The following is a 20,227-nucleotide window of genomic DNA, read 5'->3' on the forward strand; positions in this document are numbered from 1 at the left end:
GACACATGTTACAAGAGAGCTAGATTCATGAATTAATAAAACAGTGTGGAATTTTGTCCATGCATATGAAAATCTTTGGACTTGTTGCCTGCTTTGAAGCTGCAGGAATTAATGAAGTCAGAAGTCACCTCCTACTTGAAGAAGTAACAGACGGACTAACGGAAGGAACAGACTTTTAAAGCTATGTTGATACTCCGGTCACAGTGTCTTACCCTAACCCTAACTTCTGATTTTAGGGGTTCTTACTCTGGGGTGTGCATGTGCATGCGTTCACATGTTGAGTGTGGCCGCGGCCACATGCACACCCTCACTTATTTTTTATCATCTCTTAGAGTTTAATGGAGCTTGCTTAGCCTGTGCCAGGGCCAACGTTCTGGGGGACCGGTCCCCCCGGTTCGTTCATTTACTTTTCCTATATACCTAACTTTCATCTAGGTAATGTTCCCTTTGCAACTTTCCCCCTATGAATCTCTTTAGTGAGAGAATTAGAATTGAGTGAGAATTTAGTCGGAAAAGGTGTACCACATTGACAGTGAACAATTCAACAGTCAAATTATCAATATAATATGTAATAGTAACACTTATTACTCCAGAAATCAATATTGTTTTATGGTTATTGTTAGATAAACTTTTCTGAGTTTCTACCAGCCTGTACCTTGTACTATATAACAGCACACGTCAGTGGTTAATCAAATATTACAATGTCTGAATTTTATTTTATTATATCAATAAAGAGCCACATCTAATTATTAAATTGGGGGTGGATTACTTTGAGTATAGGACAGTTACGTTTGTGAGTAAAATATTTATTCAACTTATAATAAAAATAAAAATCCACTCAAAAATATGAATGCTCATTTTTGAGGTTGCACTGACAAAAAGGAAGGTGGCCGAACTGGAGTGGGCAGAGTTGAGGATGTTGAGATTTTCATTTTCAAAAATTGGCCTATATTTAATGTTACTGTCATTAGGTTTATTGTACATGAAACCATTTTTATTCTTAATTTTATTTTCTCATCATAGGTTCAGCTTTCTGATTCACTGCTAGCTTTATTTAGTTATGGTATATGACCAACATTTTCCAGCTTTAAGTAATCATTTTGCTTTTCTGTTTTTTTAGGTTATATATTTTGTTGTTTATCATCAGGTTGAGTGGATATTGCCATATGTTTTTTGTTAATGTAACCGTTTAAAGTATCTATCTATCTATCTATCTATCTTGGACTCACACTGTACTCCTGCAATACATTCACCACCTGACGGTCAGTGAGTCCTACACATGCAAAGACTATTCAGTCACCTCCTCCATGCCCTACTCCTGTAGCCCACTTAGCTCTACTGAACAGAACTGGTATGCCTTCCACTACACACTACTACCACCACTACTACTGTAGCTACTTCAATTGTAATTACCGTTCCGCTACAGTCCCATACCACTTCCCCCTCATTGCATACATCTGAGTCTATCCCAGACTCCTTAATTGATCCACTTTTAAAGATTGAAAAGGTCTGGTTATAATTCATCTGAATATTACAAGTCTGCTTCCATATCAAAAATTGTATCATCTCCAGATTCTGGTTTCGGAAATGGACCCTGATATTGATACTGACTAAAACTCGACTAAAGGGAAATATCAGTGATTCTGAGGTTTCTTTAAATGAATATAATTTGTTTAGAATAGACAGAAATGCAAGAGGAGGTGGGTGGCCGTTTTTATTAAATCATGTATTACAATTCTTAATGAGGTCACTGTACAGAAAGGTTTTGAATTTCTTGCTCTGGACGTCAATTTAGTGCCTAATAATTCGGTTGTCATGATTGGGGTTTATAGACCTGCCCCTGCTGAATCTATCGCCATTGATTAATTTCCAGACCTAATTTCTCAATAATATTGAGAAATTAGACTATTATTTATTATCTCCGAATTACTATATTATAGTAATTCAGAGAAAATAGTGTAGCCAAGGGTTAGTTGTGCACCTATACTTCTGTCAGCTATAAAATGGAACACACGGAGGTTCCGTCATCTGAATAGGTTACCTCTTTATTGCTTCCCAGTGAGACAAAAACACCAGCTGGGCCCAGGCTGGACCGAAGTCGGGGTGTGTCCTAACAGCTATAAAAACAATGGCCTTGGGTGGTTTTAATCTCAATTGGTTGACCAATGTGTCTGACTATTGGAGAGAGGTGTGTGGTAATCTCAACCTAACCCAACTGATTACTGACCCTACCAGGTCTAATCTAAAAAATATTTCTAAGTCAGCTTTAATTGATCTGATCCAATAGGAGTGATACAATTGTTGCTTCTGGTGTCTTTGACCTTGGAGTAAGCTACCATTGCCACCTGGATTAGGGATACACGACTATAGAAGGTTGTCTGACTATAGAAGACGGCAAGTTGTTTTGAAATTTTAAGGAGCAGCCCTTCTTACATTCTTTTATAGTGACATTTCAAACACATTAGAAATCCCGAACATTTATCTAGCACTGAAATGTTTTAAATACACCTTCATCTCAGTGGTTAACACACATTCCCTGTTTAAAAAGCAAAGAACTAAAGATAGGTCCAGTCCTTGGTTCACCTCTGAACTATCATCTTTGTTCCAATTAACGAATAAGGTTTGGGTCCTTGCGAGAAAATCTGAAGACCCTTCCCATTGGCTTGCTTTTAGGCATTTAAGAAATAAATTGACATTGTCAGTGAGGAATGCTAAATCTTATTATTTAAAAAACATCTTTAGTTGTTATTCAAATCCAGCCAACTTCTGGAAGGTAGTGAATTCAACTAAGTATAAAAATGCAATTTTCCTGCCCACACATGTAAATTCTGGTCAGTGTGTTACACCACAAGGAAATATTCACAGCTTTTAACAAACATCTAGCTCGTTGAAAATGGGAGCACGGGGATAAATCTATGAGTAATCCAGAACTGAATGTCTCTGTACATACTGTAAGTCCTGTTCATTAGTTTGCCCTCCATCTTCCTACTCCTAATGTAGTTAGTGGAGCACTCCTTGCCATTGACTCCAAGAAAGCAACTTGAAAAGACGGTCTGGACCCTTTCATTCTCCAGCGCTCTGCCTTGATGATTTCAGAATATATAACACATATTTCTGATTTATCCATTTCATCTGGTATAATTTCCAAAGTTGCTCACGTAACTCCATTGCATAAAGGGGGAGATAACAGTGATCTTAATAACTACCGTCCCATCTCCAAATGATCCTGTCTCTCTAAAATACTTCAATCAATAGTAAACAATCAACTCAAGACTTTTCCAGGTCTGTATTCTGTGTTGAGCCCTCACAAATCTGCGTTCAGGGCTAAACACAGCACCAGCAACATCTTTAATTTTTAATTATATTGTGATAGCGGTGGACAATAAGCATCGTGCTGCTCTGTTCATCAACCTATCAAAAGTCTTTGATACAGTTGATCATTCCCTGCTCTTACATAGACTGAAAAGAACTGGCTGTGACCCTAATGCTTACAGGTGGTTCCAAAACGAACTCTCTGATAAATAGCAGTGTGTGAAAACGTGTAACATTCAATCTGCATTTTCTATCCATAACAAAAGGTGTCCCTCAGGGTTTGATTTTAGGACCGGTCGTTTTCACAATTTATATCAATGATATTGTTCGGTCTTTGAGTACCTGTAGTGTCAATCTGTACGCAGATGACACTATCTTATATTGTTGGGTTGACTCCATCAGCTATTGACAAACTGCAACTTTCTTTTAGTGTTCTTCAAGAAGCACTTATCAGGTTCAAGTTCAAAAGATTTTTATTGGTCTCAAACTTGTGTTCAATGCTGAAAAAAACCCGAAATATATGCTAGTCACAAGAGCTGAGGAAATCGATTATAGCAAAAACTTCAGTTTAGCACTTTACTCGGAACAGCTATTGAAAGAGTCCCACACTTTAAATATAAAGGCATCTGGATTGATGATGAACTCACTTTTAAAGTTCATATTGATAAACTGGTTGAAAACCTGCAGCCAACACTTGGCTTTATTCATCTAAATAGAACCTGCTTTCCCCATGTTTAGTAGAAAAATAATTGCTGAAACTGTATTACTTTGTCTTGGATTATGTTGATGTAATATGTAGACATGCGGCTGTTACCACATTTAAACCCTTAGACGCTGTATATCACTCTGCTCTTTGATTACTGGTGATGCCTACAATAGGCGCCATGGCACGCTCTATGAAAAAGATGGCTGGCCCTCTCTCTTTGCGGGACGAGATCAATATGTCCATTTACAAAGTGCTCCTAAAAAAAAAATACTAATTTACATTACTTCACTATTACACTTCAGTGTAGGAGCTTATCAAATCCACTCTGAGGGATTCGATGTTCAGCGAATCAACTCGGAACGGCTTTTAAATGTTGTGCTCGTGGAATAATAAAAAAAAAAACGAGAATAAAACACCAAAAAATGAAATAGTCTAATATTTAAGATATCAATGTATTTCGGAAATGTTTCGTGTTGGTCTCACGATAACAACTCCTATACAGTAAGTCGTGACGTCAGACGCGGCTTCCCCCTTCAGTGCTTGTGGATTCTAAACGGAAGTCCGTGCCCAGGAACTATGACATCAGCGGTGCGTAGCGCCCTCTGGCGGTTGCTATTTTGTACTACAGGGTTCTCGCTCAGCTTCTGCCAGCTGCCCTCGTCTGAGCAGCACTCAAATAGATCCCCGGCAACAAGCACCGTGCCTTCTGAAGTTCCTCTCACTTCGACGCTAACGTCGTGGCCCGTGTGGCCTGGGGTGGGAACGATAGACACCTGTGGAGAGAAGGGATCTTCATGTTAAAGCCATTTTTTTTTGTTTTTAGTACCAAGGCCTATAAAGTCTCCGGTGCTTAGATGTGCATTGGAAAGTGTTCACTCACATGCTCATCGATATGGTAAGGGTGTCCCTCGCCGAGCTGATTCGGGATGTACTTGTCTCCTTCACTAATATCACACCCAACAACTATCGTTGCCGCTTGAAAAAGACCCAAATTTCCTATGTGGTCCGAGTGTCCGTGCGTCCCCACGACAAGGTCCACGTGTCCCGGCTCCAAACCCCGCTCTCTCAGCTTTGTAACCAGAAAGTCCCGGTCCCAGGGCCCGCCGGTGTCCACTAAGATTCTCCTCCCGGGCCCCTCCACCAGGGTGACGGTCCCATCCGCACGAAACGACCCGTCAGGCTGTGGCACACAGTACCCTACTTTTACAATAGAGACGGAATACGGATGGCCGGCGATGTCCAACTGTGATTCTGTAAGTAGGGTCGCCATCACACAAAAAACAAAACGATGAAGTGCACACAACCGACAGCTGTAATGTATGTAATGTAATGTAATGTAATGTAATGTAATGTATGTAATGTAATGTAATGTAATGTAATGTAAAAAGCTGTCTCTTAAAGAAGCTGAATGGCGGTCGGTAGGTTTTACGCGACGACCCTGAGCTGGTCTTTGGGTTGCCAGGTCGTTTGTAATTACGCTGCTGTGGTCAAGATATACAGCTGTCTGTCCGACAAAACAGTCAAATTTCGTGTGCGTGTCTGAAATCTGGTCATAACTACAGTGGTTATTATATTTACTGTAATTAAACCCTCCTCACATTTTTCATATAAGGATTGGTAACATTATTTCATAGGATAAAGCACCCGGAACCTTTCGTTAAATTGCGCGGGGGGGGGGGGGGGGCACAAATATGTGTTGCATACAAGCAGAAACGTCATCCCAAAGATCCTACTATGGCGGGCGAAACGGCTTTAGAAAAGGCTTCCTCTGTCATGGACCCGCTCAAGGGGGTTTTACTTACATATTTCATGCCAGAAGAGTGTTACAATGAGTTTTTTTTAAATTTCAACTTTTTGGATGGTGAGTGACAAAACATCACGTGTGTGTATTTCAAAATGCTCCCAGTTCTACGCTTGTGTACCGCCGTGGTCCACTAATAGCGACATCGACAAATATCACAATATTTTTGGAAGATATATATTGATGACGTGAGCGCATTTGGGGCATGACTATCGGTGCTTCCGTAAGATTTTTACACAATAAATATTTCCGAAACGTCATCAGTAATATCCCTCCTCCACGCTTCCTGCTGCCACCGCACCCGTGGCCGGGTTGAGTCGAACAGTTGAAATGGGCCAGCTGATCTGATTTGCCCTTATTTAAATGCCAGATTGGCTATTAAAATGCCATAGAACCTTATATGTTGTTTCATTTTACATTGGTTTAGTCTGCAAAATAAATCCTTGCTGTTGATTGTATTTTGCCTGCAGTACCATGTCTGAAGATAGTGCTGAGCAAAGGCCTGGGAATTGGCATCATCTTGGGATCAGTAATGGGTAATGTGTTCTCTCTCTCTCTCTCTCTCTCTTTGTCCTATCCCTTAAAGCTTTTCACGTACATGTATGTACTATTCAAGTTAACCAGCCACCTTTCTCCATTAATTAATCTAGGGTTTTCCCCCCCTTTTTGTAGTTAAATTACCTCAGATCTTGAAGCTGATGGGGGCTAAGAGTGCTGAGGGCTTGAGCTTTAACTCTGTGCTGTTGGAGCTGTTGGCCATCACAGGGACCATGGCCTACAGCATTGCCAACAACTTCCCCTTTAGGTGAATGTAACATTTAAATCAAGGAATGCAACACCTGGATGCATTGCTCACGCTTGTGCTCATTGCATCACGTAATTTCAGAATGACACATGTTATTATTTGTGTCAACCTAAAGGGATGTGGATGTTGTCAATTTAGGTCCATATGCTACAAAACTGCCCTATGTGTGTTTGTGTCCTACCTAGTGCATGGGGTGAAGCTCTCTTCCTCATGTTGCAGACAGTGGCCATTGGGTTCCTCATCCAGCATTATGGAGGACAGACTGCCCGAGGTAGTGTAACAATATATCTAAATCCATGAAATCACATAAACATAATGCACAACACAACTTGATGTAGCTTCTAGTCACACACTTTTATTTTTGCACACAGAGTTAATTCTTTCACAAACCTTTTAGATTGTGTCCTCCCTTGGGTTCCTGCCAAAAAGATTTCCCCATCCTCAAAGCTTGCCTTATCATGGCCTGACCAATTATTTTCTGCACCTATGAGGTCAAGCTGCCTGTATATTCTCTGTATATGTGATGTCGAACTGACCATATATTCTCTGACTTCCTGAAAATAAACTTTTCAACTCAGAGAGCTGCTCCTTAGCACATCTCTGATCCGACCCTTGTACAAGTAAAACCAACGTCTGTCTGCCTGCCACTTTATTTGAGACCACCGATTAACAAACTGCAGATTAAAGCGACCCTTTCATTTCTGTAACAGTAGGTGTCTTATTCTCGGTCAAATCCCACTCCATGAGTGCAGAGCAAGATCAGTATTACCATATACCTAATCTAATACATAAACATTATTTCATGAAAAATAATCTGGCATTTCTCATATTCTCATTCATCATTAGCCTTACTTTGAAGAGATAAGGAATTGTTTTTAGCAATAAAAAGATTTTTTACAGATGTCTAGAAATTCTAAGAAAGGCCAAGTGGGTTTTTTTTTTAATTATTTTTTTTATATCAAGACGTTTGCTCTAAGAACCCCGTTTACAGTGTCCTACAAAGTCTTTGAGTAATCACACCTAAACATCAGACTTAACAAACTGAAAACCAGTTAAATTTTCTGCATAATTTCTTTTTTTTTTTTTTCCCCCCTTAAACTTGACTAATACCACAACCTTCTTTCCTGTTTAATTTATACTTCCTGTGGACACCCGTAGCTCTTCTCTTCACGGCGGTGTATTTTGGTCTGCTCGCCCTGATTCTCTCTCCTGCCACTCCCACATCAGTGGTCACCACAATGCAGGCCTCCAATATGCCAGCCATCATCATTGGCAGGGTAGGTCAGTTGAAGCTTTGCATGTGTGTGAGCACTTCTTTCTTTATGAGATAAGTATATTTGACCATGTGTGAACCCTATTTCCACTATGTAACAGGATCTGAATGAGTTTCCTTGGCCAGGTACATTTACAGAGACTAGGAATTTGTTCTGGTGAAGTTTGGTGCGTTTCTCTACGGACAATTAACATAAAGTAGGGTTAGACTTGGGTGTTTAAGGGCCGGTACTGATATTTGTTTGACTGAGGCTGCCAATGCTCATATTTTATGCCGATATTCAATGTCGTTGAATTCAAAATTCTTTTTACGTCCAAAGTGCCGACATACATAACTGCCTTTAAATGAAGAATTATAAAAATAAAAAAAAAAATGGAAATTTTCAAGTTGAGGTTCAGATCAGAGATCAATTCATGAATAGAATGTGCAAAGAAAATAAAATTGTATTTTCAAAATAAAAGTACATGACAGCTGTCTGACAGCCAATCAGTCTCAACAGATTACTGTCCTTTTCACATATTTATTTTTTCTTTTGCTGAATTCACAGAGCTGAGATCGCTCCCGCCCGCCTTCTCACTGCCCCGTGGCAAATGCCCCCGGGAACCTCTGCATTGGGGAAAATAGCGATCAAAGTAGCTTGTCAGATTTTCGTAACAAGCAACCATATTTTTTTAAAACAAGCCTAAAAAACCCAAGTGATTCAAGTTATTACACAAAAAAGAAGCCCAAAGTCGTGTAAGCGGACCCTCCCTCTGTCACTCGGCCCCCACTCTCCCTCTGCGTGCAGGCAGGGTTGCACGGAAAAAAACGGTTATGTATTTTAACGCAACGCAACTTTATCGGTATAAACGGTGTTGTCTCATCCTATATCTCGTTTGAAAATATATTGATACACCGTAAAAAGTCTGTATACTGCCCAGTCCTAACAAGGGACTCTTTTCATTATTTTTCCTTTCTGAGGTTTATGATATTGACAGGCCGATATCTAACACGACACTAAGCTTAAGTCTGGGGAAAAATATATATAATAATAATAATAATAATAATAATTATAGAATAAAAAGTGACGAAAAAATAAATTATCAAATATATACAAATAGTAAAAAAAAAAAATTGTATAAAAATATACAGGGGGATATATATATATATATATATATATATATATATATATATATATATATATATATATATATATATATATATATACAGTGGGGCAAAAAAGTATTTAGTCAGCCACCAATTGTGCAAGTTCTCCCACTTAAAAAGATGAGAGAGGCCTGTTATTTTCATCATAGGTACACTTCGACTATGAGAGACAGAATGGGGGAAATAATCCAGGAAATCACATTGTAGGATTTTTAATGAATTAATTGATAAATTCCTCGGTAAAATAAGTATTTGGTCACCTACAAACAAGCAAGATTTCTGGCTTTCACAGACCTGTAACTTTTTCTTTAAGAGGCTCCTCTGTCCTCCACTCGTTACCTGTATTAATGGCACCTGTTTGAACTCGTTATCAGTATAAAAGACACCTGTCCACAACCTCAAACAGTCACACTCCAAACTCCACTATGGCCAAGACCAAAGAGCTGTCAAAGGACACCAGAAACAAAATTGTAGACCTGCACCAGGCTGGGAAGACTGAATCTGCAATAGGTAAGCAGCTTGTTGTGAAGAAATCAACTGTGGGAGCAATTATTAGAAAATGGAAGACATACAAGACCACTGTTAATCTCCCTCGATCTGGGGCTCCACGCAAGATCTCACCCCGTGGGGTCAAAATGATCACAAGAACGGTGAGCAAACATCCCAGAACCACACGGGGGGACCTAGTGAATGACCTGCAGAGAGCTGGGACCAAAGTAACAAAGGCTACCATCAGTAACACACTACGCCGCCAGGGACTCAAATCCTGCAGTGCCAGACGTGTCCCCCTGCTTAAGCCAGTACATGTCCAGGCCCGTCTGAAGTTTGCTAGAGAGCATTTGGATGATCCAGAAGAGGATTGGGAGAATGTCATATGGTCATATGAAACCAAAATAGAACTTTTTGGTAAAAACTCAACTTGTCGTGTTTGGAGGAGAAAGAAAGCTGAGTTGCATCCAAAGAACACCATACCTACTGTGAAGCACTGGGGTGGAAACATCATGCTTTGGGGCTGTTTTTCTGCAAAGGGACCAGGACGACTGATCCGTGTAAAGGAAAGAATGAACCGTGTACCATGTACCGTGAGATTTTGAGTGAAAACCTCCTTCCATCAGCAAGGGCATTGAAGATGAAACGTGGCTGGGTCTTTCAGCATGACAATGATCCCAAACACACCGCCCGGGCAACGAAGGAGTGGCTTCGTAAGAAGCATTTCAAGGTCCTGGAGTGGCCTAGCCAGTCTCCAGATCTCAACCCCATAGAAAATCTTTGGAGGGAGTTGAAAGTCCGTGTTGCCCAGCGACAGCCCCAAAACCTCACTGCTCTAGAGGAGATCTGCATGGAGGAATCGGCCAAAATACCAGCAACAGTGTGTGAAAACCTTGTGAAGACTTACAGAAAACGTTTGACCTCTGTCATTGCAAACAAAGGGTAAATAACAAAGTATTGAGATGAGCTTTTGTTATTGACCAAATACTTACTTTCCACCATAACTTGCAAATAAATTCTTTAAAAATCAGACAACGTGATTTTCTGGATTTTTTTTTTCTCATTTTGTCTCATAGTTGAGGTATACCTATGATGAAAATAACAGGTCTCTCATCTTCTTAAGGGGGAGAACTTGCACAATTGGTGGCTGACTAAATACTTTTTTGCCCGTGTGTGTGTACACACACACACATATATACAAACAAATAATCTCTTGAACTTGAACCTATACATACGTACACACACACAGCCAGTCAAAACATTTTAAGCAGACTATAGTCATATATGACTTAAAAATATATATATGCTAACTCAAAGCACTTAATTTTGGGAGGTGGGTGAATTATTTTATTTTTTTTCAGGAAAGGTCAAACATCCAAAAAAAATCTTACAATCCAGGAGAGCTACCTGCACCAAGGGAAACGTTTTGTATCTGTCTTGATGACTCTAAACCGAGTTACATCGATAGTACTAAAATCACACTAATATTTACCCTCAATCCTCTAATAGCTGGACCTTGTGGAACTTTGGTTTTGCTAACTACAGCTCAGTTGACTGCAGTACAGTGAAATGTTTGGCCACTCTCAGAATGGGGGATTTTTTGGGAGTCAACCCAATTAAACACCTACGGGTGATTTTGGACCGACGTGTTAGATGAGGAAATGTCTTTTAGAAGAATAGTGTTCCATCCCTCCAGTGGAGTTCTAGAGTGGCTCATGGTGGCCTATCACCTTACATGTTGCTTTGTCCTTGAATTTTTCACCTATCTGAATGTTTTACTGCTGTGGCCAACATGACCCACAAAATAATTATTCATATTCATGATATTAACTCAGTTCAACTATACAGTGGTGTACCCTTCCTGAAACGGCCTTCCTTGTACCAATGGAACTCAAACCCCTACTAGTATGACTTGCTGTTCAAAGTGAGAAACGGTGACGCTGTGGGTTCCTGAACTCCCACATAGATGTTCATTAATTTGTCACGACATGTGTTCAAGTCCTCTCTCGCTCTCTCTCTCTCTTTCAGTTGATCCAGGTGGCAACTAACTTTCGGAATGGACACACGGGTCAGCTGTCCGCCATTTCTGTCTTCCTGCTTTTCGCGGGATCCCTCGCTCGCATCTTCACATCCATACAGGTAGGAGTAGGCAATATTTTGGCTCAAATGAGTGAAATGTTCTGAACTATTTCTAATTCTAACCTCTTCTCATTTTGAGTTTAATTTTTAAATTTTTTTTTTTTGTTTGTTTGTTTGTTTTTTAAATCACCTCAAGGGTTCTATTTTTTTCGATTAGAAGTTAGAAAAACTCCATATCCTCGATTCATTAAATAATGACAACCCAAACAAATGTACCTGTTTGTTTGTGGAAAGGAAATGTGTGGAAATCTATTTTGGAAGATCTCTTTGTGTTTCCCCTCAATGTCTAGTCCTCATCAGATATATTCCACCATTGTAACCTGCCTTGTGTTTGTGAATACACCGTGTAGTGCTACTTGGACACGTCTTAAGTGATGTACCCGGGGTCATAGGGTGTTTCGGGTCTTTAATCATCAGACACCCTCACCCGGGCGACCCAGCCAGGGGTGATCAATCCCCGGCTTGTGTCCAAGTGGCCTGCTACTCCACGGATCTCCCCTCCGAATCCACAGCCATCATGAGGCTTTTTCAGAAGGCTCCAAGATGTTTTTGATGGCTCATGTGCATAGCTGTCCTTAAACTCCAAGATGTTTTAGGGTTCGGTGCAATGACTGGCCAGCGAATCCCCGGCATCCAACTTCGACTGGTTTGCCACGGGCTTTCCAGCCATTGCTCCTGCACTCAGACATCAGCTCTGTGTACTTTTCCCTTTTGCGCTCGTTGGCCTCTTCAATTCGGTCATCCCAGGGGACTGTAAGTTCGTAAGTCCGCCAAAGCCCTAAGGACCTGGTCGTAGCGGCAGCGGTACCGGCCATCCCCCAATGGCTTCGAACAGCAGCTCAGGATATGCTCCAGGGTGCCGCTTTTTTTTGGCACAGATGGCATGCCGGCGTGTCAGCCAGGCCCTACCGATGCAGACTGGCTGGGCTTGGGAGAACATCATACACTGATTGGATGAGGAACTTTATGCGCATTGGTTTGGCTCTCCAGAGCTCTGACCAGGTGTTCTTATGCTGTTCTGTTCCCACCTAGTCCAGGCGCCTTGTTGGTACATGCCGACCATCTTGCTTCGACGGTCTTCCTCCACCTTTGCTCGTATCTCATCCTGAACCAGTTGACGCTTCTCCCTCTCTCTGGCTTTGTCATAGCATGGCTTTGGAAAACTGCCCAGTCCTGCCCACCCCACTGCCACATTGCCGACCAAAGTGCTGTGCCGCAGCCGTGGCTCAGCTCTGTCCGCTGCTTCCTGTGCCTGCCACTTCCTACCGGTCTTCACACAGAATCCTGCTGTGGCAACTTTAACATCAGAGGAATCTCTGTACATCATCACCTCCCTGGCGCGTGTGACCTTGAATTCCTGTCAATTCCTGTCCTGCTGAAGGGAAGCTGCAGCTTGGTGGAATTCCCATACAGGGCGAGGCTGCATAGGGACCGAGGGAGCCCTAACCACCACCGCAGAAACTGGCTGATAGTCGTCTCCAGAGCCTCCACAGTTGTCATAGGCACCTCATAAACAAGAAGGGGCCAGAGTAACCTCGGCAGGACTCCATATTGGTACATCCAGGCTTTATCCATTTCCCTGGGAGCCCCAACTTGTCGATTGCAATGAGCCAGTTTGCTAGGTCGCTCCTGATTTGTTGGAGTGCGGCTGTATCCCTCAGGGAGCTATCAAAGATTTTCCCTACGCTCTTGACTGGTCTCTCTGTCACTGATGGAATCGGTGTCCCTCCCATGGTAAAGCAGAACTAGTCAGCCACTTTACCTTTCTTCAGGACCAGAGACCTGAACTTGGCTGGCTTGAAACTCATCCTTGCCCATGAGATGATTCGTTCAAGCCCCTGAAGGAGCCATCTGCACCCAGGAACAGATGTTGCTGTCAACGTAAATTCTTCCATGAATGCTCTTATCGGGGGCTGCCGAGTTCCAGATCTAGACATGGGGCCTCTGCATTCCACCTCCACTGATTTGACAATCATGTTAATGCCCTTCTCCAGCTATTGCCAGTCAGATGTTGATGATCGTGAAGAGACTCTCAATCTGAAGTTGTTGTAATAGTCCAGAGTGAGTTTTCGGATTGCCTCTGGCACATGGTGTCTTGTCAGTGCTGTTTCTATGACCTTGTGTGGAATGGATCCATAGGCGTTGGTTAGGTCCAGCCAGATGGGTGCAGGGTCTCCTCTGCTTTCCCTTGCCTCTCAGATCAGCTGAGTCACTACCCCCGTGTGCTCTAGGCATCCAGGTACTCCTGGGATTCCACCCTTCTGTACTTCGGTGCAATGACTGGCCAGCGAATCCCCGGCATCCAACTTCGACTGGTTTGCCACGGGCTTTCCAGCCATTGCTCCTGCACTCAGACATAAGCTCTGTGTACTTTGCCCTTTTGCGCTCGTTGGCACCATGTCTGGGCAGAGTGAAGTGGGTGAGATGTGTTCTGGGAACTTGAGCTGCTTTCCCAGATCGACTTGGAGGTGCCACTCCCTTGCAGTGGCAAGAAGCCCACCCGAGGAACGTGGCAGATGTTGTACCTTCTCCCCAGCTCTGACAAAGGTGATGGATTGCTTGGGGGTGTGCTGATTCTTGCTGTTCTGAACCCTTGCACTATTTGTGTCTGCCAAAGCCCTAAGGACCTGGTTGAGGCGCCAGCGGTACCGCCCATCCCCCAATGTCTTTGAACAATAGCTCAAGACATGCTCCAGGTTGCCTCTTTTGTAAATATTATAAACATCTATGTCATCCTCCCATATGGACAGTTATCTAACTGCATTGCATGGCATAATCGTCTGTTATAGCATTATTAACAAGCAAAAAAAAAAAAAAAAAAGGATTCTGCTGCGGTTCGCCTTAAGATGCATCTCCAGAATGACCTTAAGATTTGGGTTTACAGTATATGAACCCGGCCAAACCCGGGTTCATATACTGTTGGGGGCTTTCTCTTCTTTTTTTTTTTTTCCCTCAACTAGTTCAGGATGGACGCCGAGGAATGAGGTTGTGTGGTGTGTTCATTTTCATTTCAGTCCATGATAACAGCACTTCACTTTTTGGATGACCTGATTTGCCTTATTACAGCAGGATTCACACTACAAGTTAATAAAGTTAATAAAATAAAGATAATTTTGGGCCTGATTCGTCCCTTTTGACAATGGTGAATAGAGTTGGGATTTTTCAATATTCCTAAAGATTATCGTGCCAGATTAAGCTGTGATGGTAGGTGTTTTTTACTTCCTCGATCCGCTTGGAAGTCCGTCCTGGCGGCACCAATTGCAAGAATTAAACAAATTCAATATTTATGATCCGATATCCTGTAGTGTGGCAGGAACCCCAAGGAGTTTAGGACTCTGGCTGTTGGTGAATGGAATCTCTGAGTGTGTGGTGTGCTGTTATGGCAAATTGTTGCTCTCCACACACTCGGAACAAAACTGTGAAATTGATCATGATTATGTCGTCATGTGTGGGCGGAGCTCGACAGTAATGGTTGCCGGTCAGTCAGTTGGCAATCATTTTGTGGCCTCTAGTTGCCCCCTTTGTCAACCACTTTTTAACATAGAGAAATAGAGACAGCAAAATGTGCACCCTAAAATAAATTAATGTATTGCATTAGTATTATTCAAATATTGCTGTTTCATTTGGAAACCAGAACGCTGCGTGTGCGTTGGTGTGTTTAGTCACACGTTCACGTTTAAAATACATTTCTTTGTCATCTGTGATCCGAAGACAGCAGATTTCAACACAGTCAGAGAAAGTAAAAGTGTGCGTCCTGCTCATAGTTGAGTTATAAAATCCCAGCGCACCGGAGAGCGCCTCTTCTGCGCGGCTGCTGACAGCGCTGTCAGCCGAGGAGTCCACCAGTAGATGGAAGTAGAGCAAGGTTATTACAGCAGGGATACAAACAGCTGGCTTTTCGCAGAATGTCGCTTTTTTCACGTCAGTTTGGGTGACAGTTTTGTGTGAATCGTCCCAACCAACTGTTTTTTTGGGAGGCGGGGAAGCAGGAGCATGTGGGGGGTTGTTGGCATCAGCAGGTATTTGATGGGGGGCTGCTGCTGTTGCCCATTTCAGTTTCATTTTTTATTTGTCAGAGAACAACGGCATCCACGATCGATTAACTAGTGCACTTGTTCTCTGGTGTAACAATAGAACAAAGATGCGTGCACGGCTCTATTCTCTGGTTGAAAGCGCTCTAATGCAGGGAACGATGGAAGTGATGCAGTAGTTTCTTTGCACTCAAACTGTCAGGTACCACCATAAGTTTCAGACCTTTTTACACCATTCATGTGTTTGCATCCCTGCAGAGTTAAGTAAAAGTGAAAACTGAAACTAGGTCTGAAAAAAATATTTTAGTTAAAACTAGACAGAAAAAAACAAAAACTAACTGAAACGATATTGTGTACTTACAAAACAACCTAAATAAATATATACAGGAAATGTTGTTTAGTTGTCGTTGTTGTTGTCTTTTTTTTTTCTAGTCAATTTGGTCAAATTTGTCGATATATTGCTGTTAAAATACAATTACCGGTTCTTATCATTGTAGACAGACTGCATTTATTATGAGCATGGCTCAGACCTCACCTGTTGGAGAGCTACTTTTAAATGGAAAGATGCAAATTCGAATTAACCATTGTTAACAATGAGGGGACAAACAGGACTGTTGAGATTCTTATTGTCTGTGTGGTGAGCATATAAAGTAAATGGGGCTGTAAGAGAGAGACAGGCTAAGTGTGATCAGGTGCATGTGACCAGAGTTATTGTTATCACAGCTCTTTTCTGTTTTGACTGGTGTTTCTTCTCCTCTGAGGACTCCGATTCTATAATCTATCAGATAAAACACTAAATACAAAGAATTTTGTTTCACGTTGCCAATATTAAGCTGACGTATAACTGCATAGTATCGTAATTACTCAAAATATAAGGTGACTAAAAATGGCAACCATATTTTCAGTTTCGGCAACCAACAGCTGATGCCTGGTTGCCAGTTTGGTAACCACTTTTAAAAGTTAGTGTGGAGCCCTTGTGGGGTCTCTCACATTTTCAACATCTGTTAAGATTGGGAAAAACTTTGGCCAGGCCTAAGATTTTGGCTCCCTTTCATAGTACAAACCCGCTGAACACTTTCCTAGCGAGAAATCTACCACTCTGCTGCAATTTCTGACTGTGCTTAAATGTGGTCCCATGGGGAAAACATCTTGTGCCTCAAACACCTTTAAAACATAATAAATCTCCTTTGCGGAAATGGGAAGTTCACATGCAATTACCGCAGCACATCCAAATCATGACATTTTTCACATTAGGCTGCCAGTAGGAAGCGGTGCAGCTTCCTGTTTTTAGTCTCTTACAGGTGTAGCTTCAAGAGCTTATTTGTGGAAATGCAAAAGAGTCAATTAAAACCTGATTAAAATGCACGGCTTGTGGATACCCGCCCGCATTTAATGCTGCATTTAAGCACAGTGAGAAGCTGCAGCAGATGTAACTTTCTCAATAGTACAGCGTTCAGCGAGGTTGAAGTGTGAAAGGTTATAAATGACAGGAACCAATATTTTAATGAGGGTTTAAAAATGGCCATCCTAAGCGTTAACAACTTGTCATCATTGAAATAGTCATCATTGGTGTTACGTTGAGTGTCAATGCTGTGAATTTCTAAAGCAATCAAACCTTTAAAGACCGTGTGTGTGTGTGTGTGTGTGTGTGTGTGTGTGTGTGTGTGTGTGTGTGTGTGTGTGTGTGTGTGTGTGTGTGTGTGTGTGTGTGTGTGTGTGTGTGTGTGTGTGTGTGTGTGTGTGTGTGTTTGTTTGTTTGTTTAACTGGTTTGATTGATTTCTTAGTAAAACATGATTCCGTTCCCTGATCCACAGGAAACCGGAGACCACCTGATGGCTCTCACTTACGTCATCTCTTCTTCCTGTAACGGCCTCATTGCACTTCAGCTCCTCTACTACTGGAACTGCAGCGCGGAACCAAAGAAACAGAAGAAGACGAAGAAGAATGAGTAGCACAGTACTGGAGCAGGCGGATGGTAGACAGGACTTTGATGCAATTTTCTGTGACCAACCAGCAAAGGTTCTCTCCTTCAAAAACCAAACTGTGACAGGTGTAACTAGAAGCACCAGCACTTCAGCATTTTGGAGGAGATGACAAATTTGTACAAGCAATCTGCGCGTCCGGTCCTACAAAACCTCCACCATATGAGCTTAGATTGTAGGTTTGCACTCAAATTGTCTCTCCTTTTGTTTTTCTTCCCACAAAGAATGACCTTTTCTATTCCATTGATCTTGATTCCATCCTCTGTTCCTTATGCTTTGATTTTTTTTTCTGACATCTTCTGGTCATCTCTGCTTCTATTTGTCCACAGCCAGACTGCCTGTGCTGACCTTAGAACTGAATATCCAGAAAAGACGGCATTGACAGAACCGTCCTGTATAGTCAGTTTGAAGTTTGCCGCGTCAACCGGTCACTGTTTCACTTTGAACGTCGGGTATGTCATACGATAAATTCAGGAAACCGTGTTCGCGTTGGAAGAAACAATTAATCAGCGCCTGTTGACTTTGGAGAACTTTAACACCTTAGAAGGTCATGAGAGTCGAAGCGATGTTGCTTGAATGTTTCTGTTTTTACTGTCTCCCTCGCCGACAATATTCCTACTGGGTTTGGTTTTTTGGGGGTTTTTTTAATCGTATCGAATGAAGTCATCTATTGGTATTGGTATAACTTTAGGGGTACTGGTATTGGTACTGGTATTGTATTTCTTTAAACAATACCCAGCCCTACAAAGAAGTTCAATCTAGTTAAATGTTGTTAATAGTTCTAGAATAACCGTTGTAAAATATTACCAGTTGATCCCAGACATTATTTTTAACACAAGCTAAACAAATGATACACTTGTTTTTGTGTTGTTTCCAAAATTACGTTTCCTGTATATATTTCAAAATCCAAGACATTTGATCACACTAGCCAACAGTTTGGGTAAAGTAGTAATGAACACATCACTACTTTATCCGTGTATAAATGCATTTTGCACCATCTGTGTCGTTCAGGTGCTGTAGTTTAACTTTTCAAGTTTTACAGTTTCAAGTTGGGACTTGACCCAAGGTTGTTGGTTTTTTTTGTTTGTTTGTTTTTTGTTTTTTTTGTGGGGTTTTTTTGGGTTGTCTTTTTTTTTTTTTTTTTTACCGGCAACTTTGGGAGATTTAGATTTGTCGCCCTCGTTTGGAAATCAGTTGTTTGGACAAAAGGCACGTAGGAGCAAGGGGTTCAGCTGTTTGAGTCGACAAGAAGTGTGATTCACACAGGCGTCACCTAGATGGAGACAGACCTTCAGCAACATGTCCTAGACGCACCATACGTCTCCCCCAATTACAGCTTAGTTTCGCTAATTTGTGAATATGCCAGAATACACTTAAAGAAAGGCTGTTAGGTGGAAAATATTTCGGAAATGTGTGTTTTCCTTTTTTTAAGAAATATGAATAAATACATTATTAAATGGTTTTCAGATTATTTTGTTTTTGTTTTATTTTTACACTACATGCATCCTTCAAAACTTTTCCTAATGATTTTTTTTTCTCGCAAATGTAATGCATGTCTTTTGTGCGACCGGTTGACGCCCCCATTTGTTTTTTCGCCGATAATGTTGTTTATCAGCACATCTGTCCATCAAAATCCACTTCCCTTTGTTACTCCTTTGTTTCCTTTTCACAAGATTGAGTAACAATCTGTCCTTTCTTCCCTCTCCCTCCCCTTCCCCTGTTTGTAACGGTGAGGTACACTTAACGAGGCCCTCCAACTGTTAAAAAAATCTATCAATAAAAAATGAAATGATGAATGTCAAACTTTTTTTTTTATATATAGATCGTCAAGTTGCTAGAATGCTACTCCAAAGGGTTCAAATGGGGCCGATGGGACAGAGTGAGAGAGTCAACGGAGAGATTATGGAGAAAACGGAAAACAAAAGTTCACCATCTGGAGGCGTCCATTCAGAGCTCAGGCGGAATTGTCCGTAGTGGTCGAAAACACCTAGTCTTACAGGCTGGGACAGAGATCCTGTTGAGAAGGGCAAGGCAAGGTGGTAATGTGGTGAATGTGTAAGCAAAGGAATGGGGAACTATGTGAAGAAAGAACGGCGGGAGCAAGGGAGCGGAGCTTGTATCTGATTGTGCTGTGTGGAGATGTGTGGAGATTGCTGGGTTCATTGAGGCTGCATCACCTGCAACTCTACAATCTACATCGTGGGAGGTCTTTTCCTTCCTGTGGTTGTGAGGAAGGAGTAAAAGTTGATGAAGTAATATATGTGAAGAGCGCTGATTAAATATCTAAACCAGTTGGATCAGGGCAAGTGCCCACTCTACTTCTAGTTTGAAATGTTTATCTCAAAACCTGGGTTGGCTTGGTTCATTCATTTACATTATGGAGGTAATCAGTTAATGTTACCAAATCCTGATCACATTCAATGTTTTGCACTATTCTGTTTATTTCATGGGGATTTGTGGGCAGCAAGGCCGATGACTAAAAGAAACAAACCAATCTATAAGCAGATGTTATAAGAGGTTGAATTTAGGATTCCCAAACAAA

General features: G+C 41.6%; 2 protein-coding genes across 2 annotated transcripts; one reads left to right on the plus strand and one right to left on the minus strand.

Moving 5' to 3' along the window:
• Positions 1 to 3,828: 3,828 nt before the first annotated feature.
• On the minus strand, positions 3,829 to 5,358 carry mblac1 (metallo-beta-lactamase domain containing 1). The gene is made up of 2 exons (XM_080022915.1): positions 4,899 to 5,358; positions 3,829 to 4,791 (listed from the first exon to the last, which is right to left on the minus strand). The coding sequence occupies exons 1-2, from the start codon at positions 5,286 to 5,288 to the stop codon at positions 4,552 to 4,554; spliced, it is 630 nt and encodes a 209-aa protein (XP_079879041.1). The 5' UTR covers positions 5,289 to 5,358; the 3' UTR covers positions 3,829 to 4,551.
• Positions 5,359 to 5,752: 394 nt separating this feature from the next.
• mpdu1b (mannose-P-dolichol utilization defect 1b) lies at positions 5,753 to 19,433 on the plus strand (the record flags this gene model as incomplete). The annotated part of the gene is made up of 7 exons (XM_080022914.1): positions 5,753 to 5,879; positions 6,290 to 6,355; positions 6,492 to 6,624; positions 6,810 to 6,895; positions 7,783 to 7,901; positions 11,561 to 11,671; positions 17,518 to 19,433. 7 exons carry the CDS (start codon positions 5,753 to 5,755, stop codon positions 17,653 to 17,655), a joined length of 780 nt encoding a protein of 259 aa, XP_079879040.1. The 3' UTR covers positions 17,656 to 19,433.
• Positions 19,434 to 20,227: the final 794 nt, after the last annotated feature.

This window comes from Zeus faber, assembly GCF_960531495.2.
Source record: "Zeus faber genome assembly, chromosome: 22".
Taxonomy (NCBI): Eukaryota; Metazoa; Chordata; class Actinopteri; order Zeiformes; family Zeidae; genus Zeus; species Zeus faber.